Source organism: Bipolaris zeicola (assembly GCF_000523435.1).
Source record: "Bipolaris zeicola 26-R-13 unplaced genomic scaffold scaffold_86, whole genome shotgun sequence".
Lineage (NCBI taxonomy): Eukaryota > Fungi > Ascomycota > Dothideomycetes > Pleosporales > Pleosporaceae > Bipolaris > Bipolaris zeicola.
The window spans coordinates 1-3,886 of NW_006912135.1; the positions used below are offsets into that span (position 1 = coordinate 1).

A 3,886-nucleotide genomic window follows, 5' to 3' on the forward strand; every position below is an offset into this window, starting at 1 on the left:
GTCACGAGAAAATCGACAATACCTCCTCTAGCACCTCAACGAGAGGGCTGCACACGTTAGAGTTGGCGTAAATCGATTTCTCGCGACGTGTTACCCCTATATCCGATAGAAAATTGACGAGTTTCGATGAAAAATTTCTGCTTAAAAGTTGGTGTGTGTATCCAGCACGTTACGTAATAGGAAAAAACGAGATTTCGCTATTCTAACACAACCTTTGTTTAGTAACTATTGCTTTTGATCGGGCTTTTACGCGAAATGAATCGAGGCATTGCCAAGTGAAACAGACCGTATCAGTATCTCCCGCATCTCTTGATCAAGTGTATGACACGTGTCTTCTTAGTGCTTCGTGACTCAGAAGTATGTGGTAATATAAATACGCAAGAGATCAAGGGGCAAACGAATGTTTGCGCCGCCACTGCAACTTACTTACTACCATTAAGCTACAATATCGTGCTATCAGCATAGATTGTGGTCGTCTTTGTGCTATTGGCCTAAATTTTCTACGCTCGATAATACTCTAGCAGACGGATCAATGTGTTCCCAAATATTCTGTGGTATCTGGACAGATCTGGTAGTAATTGCAGCTCATTTCTGACATGGTCTCGTGGCATGGCGTAAGGTCTAAGTTGGATGCATTGGGTTTACCTTGATTGAATTTGTCTATAGCGAGCATTTAGAGTAGAATGATAGTCGAGTAGCGTAGTAGCCTAATGAGTGCAGGCCTAGCGTGTAGTACGTACTAGCTCCAAATCGGAACTGATTGTGTTCTGAGAACGCCTGCGAACTGGCGGAGCAGATGACGTGCACGGAGCTATGAAGCGCTACTAACATGTGTACTGTTGACCTAGTATTCGGAATCGTTAATTGATGATGTGATTCACGCTGATTAGGAGTCCTCACGACTAAATTGTGTAGTAGTTCACTACTTGCGCACTAATCCACAGTGAAAGATGGGTATTATTAGCAATTAGAGCCGGTGTAGTATAGAAGGCACAGAGAGTTGCTTCGTTATACGGGTTGCTAGTATGGTCACGTCAGGCTCATTTATATCCCTTGGTTTTCTACCCTTCCATACGGATTAGTACCAGCACTGGCAGCAACAATGATGAAAAAGAAAAAGAGTGCTGACATATATAATAGCTGTGTAGTAATGACAAGGCTTGAGTACGAGATCGATCTAATCCCCGCATCCGGAAGACGCTCGTGTGCCTGGATGAGCCCGGCGTCGATATACAGGGATCGCCCTTGTAGGTCTTGCGGATGCGCGGGTGTATGATTACTGATAGTATGCTACGACAAGGTCATATTTCTGATATTGCACTCGTGACCGTGCTACGCCATCCTGATTTACGTAGTTGTCCGATAAAGTACGTACACGGCTGAGCCACCGCGCGTATACATTAGAGAGGGTTGGCAATAAGTCATTGCCTGAATCCCGCTTCAGTACCCGCCTCAACTGGTCGCCAACCTGCCGTTTGATTGATGTTCTCGGTTGATGTTCTTGGTAGTAAGAATTTAGCTTAATACGTAGTTATACATGTAAACATACACTAAGCATACCTAGACAGAGGGTACGTCAGCGCAGTGGCTATGCAGTACTTGATTCTCTGCTCAATAAAGAGGATTTTGGCTTGGCACAGAAGTTTTACAATAAGCCGAGCCTACAGATAGAGATGTCATGTATGCGATCATTTCCGATACAATATGTGAGGGTAGATGAGAAATTTACAGCACAAAGATTGATTATACGAAAAACAAACCACATTTCATCGTCGTCTGCCTACTACTTTGTACATAGTAAAGTGGATAGCACTCGTGATGTTGTGTAAGGTTGATTTAGGATTATCATTTACTAAATTATGTATTGTAACAGCGAGATCATTATTCTTCTCCCTTCTTCTTGACTTTAGATATCGTCAGAGATGGGGCTCAAGCCCTGGGCAGTGCCGAGTTGATCCTCAAACCACAACCTCAATCGCTCAACCCTGTAGCGATCGGCCATCCACTCGCGGAAATAGGTGATGTTTGTTCCTGGCATCTCAAAGATAGGAGGATATCCCTGAGGAGGATCAACATCGCTCCTCACAGGCCACGAGCCTCGGGTTGATTGCCATTCCTTAGTGAGCATGTAGTTGTGAAGCAGCTTTGCTCCCTCTGGGTGCGGTGCGTCTTTCGGGATGGCAGCAAGCTGGAACCAGGTCACGAAAGAGCCCTTGACTGGGTGGCTGATCTTGATGTTCGATGTTGGGAAGAGACCATCCGATGTGAATGAGGCGGCACGCGTCGAGTTCTTGGCTAACATGATGGTGTCGGGGGAGCGAGTGCCACGGACCCAGCGGGGGTTTTGCTTGAGGAGTTTTTGGAACCAAGATTTTCCGTACTGTTGCATGCTGTTCTCTCGTTAATTGTCTTTTCTTTCAGAGCGCTTGTGGGAGTGAAAACTTACATCAGATCAAAAGCGTACAACACCGCATCGTCATCGTTGGGGTAAGTCAAGACAAGCTTGTCTTTGAACTCCGGCCTCAACCAATCCTCCCACTCAACCGGTGCCTGGATCCCAGGCAACTTGTCAGTGTTCCACTTGCCCGCCCATCCTACTGTCAGAATGCCGTAAAATGCGGCACGTATATCCTTCATCGGAACATACACCTTGTCAAGTCCCACAGGCGCATAGTGTAGTAGTGCACCCTCATTATCCCACCGCGGGTAATCATGCACGGTCTGGAACGCAATGCTGTCAACGTACACCTTACCCGCGGCGAGCTGCTCGTCGAAGCGTGGGCTGTGGTACTTTGACAGGTCGGTGGTGAGGTTGAGTTTCATGCCAGGGAATCGTTTCTCGAATTCGTTCTTCAGCGCATCCTCGTCGGTGCGCTCGTCGCCGCCCAGCCACATTGTGACGACACCACCTTCAGCGAGAGCAGCCTTGTAGATTTCGTCAATTGAGCGTGTCTCGACAATGGCGGCGCCATTGAACCCTAGAGTTTGGTCGTACGCTAGTGTACGGCTCGCCAGTAGGGCGGCCGCTGCGAGAAAAGAATGGAGCATTCTTGGTGAGGGAAGCAAAAGGTTGAGAGAATGAAGGAACTGCGTCGATGAGGAGGACTTAGCCTCTACAACTGAGGCTTTATAAATACTCAAGAATAATTGCTTGGTATTTCTTCTAGCGGAGTCGAGTTGCGCCGAGTTACAAATCAAAATAAAAAATCCCTCCCCGTGGGGTTCGTGGATATTCTACATACGAACTCGTTTAGTCTGTTGTTTAGTGTACAATAAAATGCCTCCTATTCATTCTAAACTACGCCAGAATCTCAGACCTGGTAAAGTATCCATACAATTTTGAGAGACGGACCGGTATGCATGCAATTGTTCAAGCCACTATTCGGCCCGTACCTACGAACGAGCCTCTTCCAAGTCTGTTCCCCATCCCCCTGTTGGGAGGCGTATTAGTTACCATGCCTGACTCGGTAGTATGCTGCGGCTGTACGCTCAGCGGAACGCGGTTGGTTCCGCTCGGTTCTGTTCGGAACCGTCATGATCTCAATACGTGTGTCGCAACACATGTAATCTGGTTTAGCACTCTGTTATAAAGGGAGCTTATTGTAAGCAACGCACCAAAGTCTATGCTATATAAGAACACTAGATTGCTCAATATTCCATCGCTGGATAAAGTTCGTGTAGACGTGTACCAGCATGTATCGAAGCTTCTCAAGCATAGTGCCAACCCGACAAGCAGGTCAAATTCCGCCATTTAGATTGCGCCTCTACCAGGATCGTTGTTTCCAAACATCCAGACCTAAGAGCGAGAATCCTGTTTCTATCAATTTACCCCTACTCGAATCCCAGACAGTCCAATGCATTGAATGGAAGGCCTCGGTATTGGCCC

The 3,886-nt window shown here is 47.0% G+C and overlaps 1 protein-coding gene across 1 annotated transcript; it reads right to left on the bottom strand.

Moving 5' to 3' along the window:
• Nucleotides 1–1,906: 1,906 nt before the first annotated feature.
• On the bottom strand, nucleotides 1,907–2,895 carry COCCADRAFT_97653 (uncharacterized protein; the record flags this gene model as incomplete). The annotated part of the gene is made up of 2 exons (XM_007714656.1): nucleotides 1,907–2,390; nucleotides 2,447–2,895. 2 exons carry the CDS (start codon nucleotides 2,893–2,895, stop codon nucleotides 1,907–1,909), a joined length of 933 nt encoding a protein of 310 aa, XP_007712846.1.
• Between the last annotated feature and the right edge of the window lie 991 nt (nucleotides 2,896–3,886).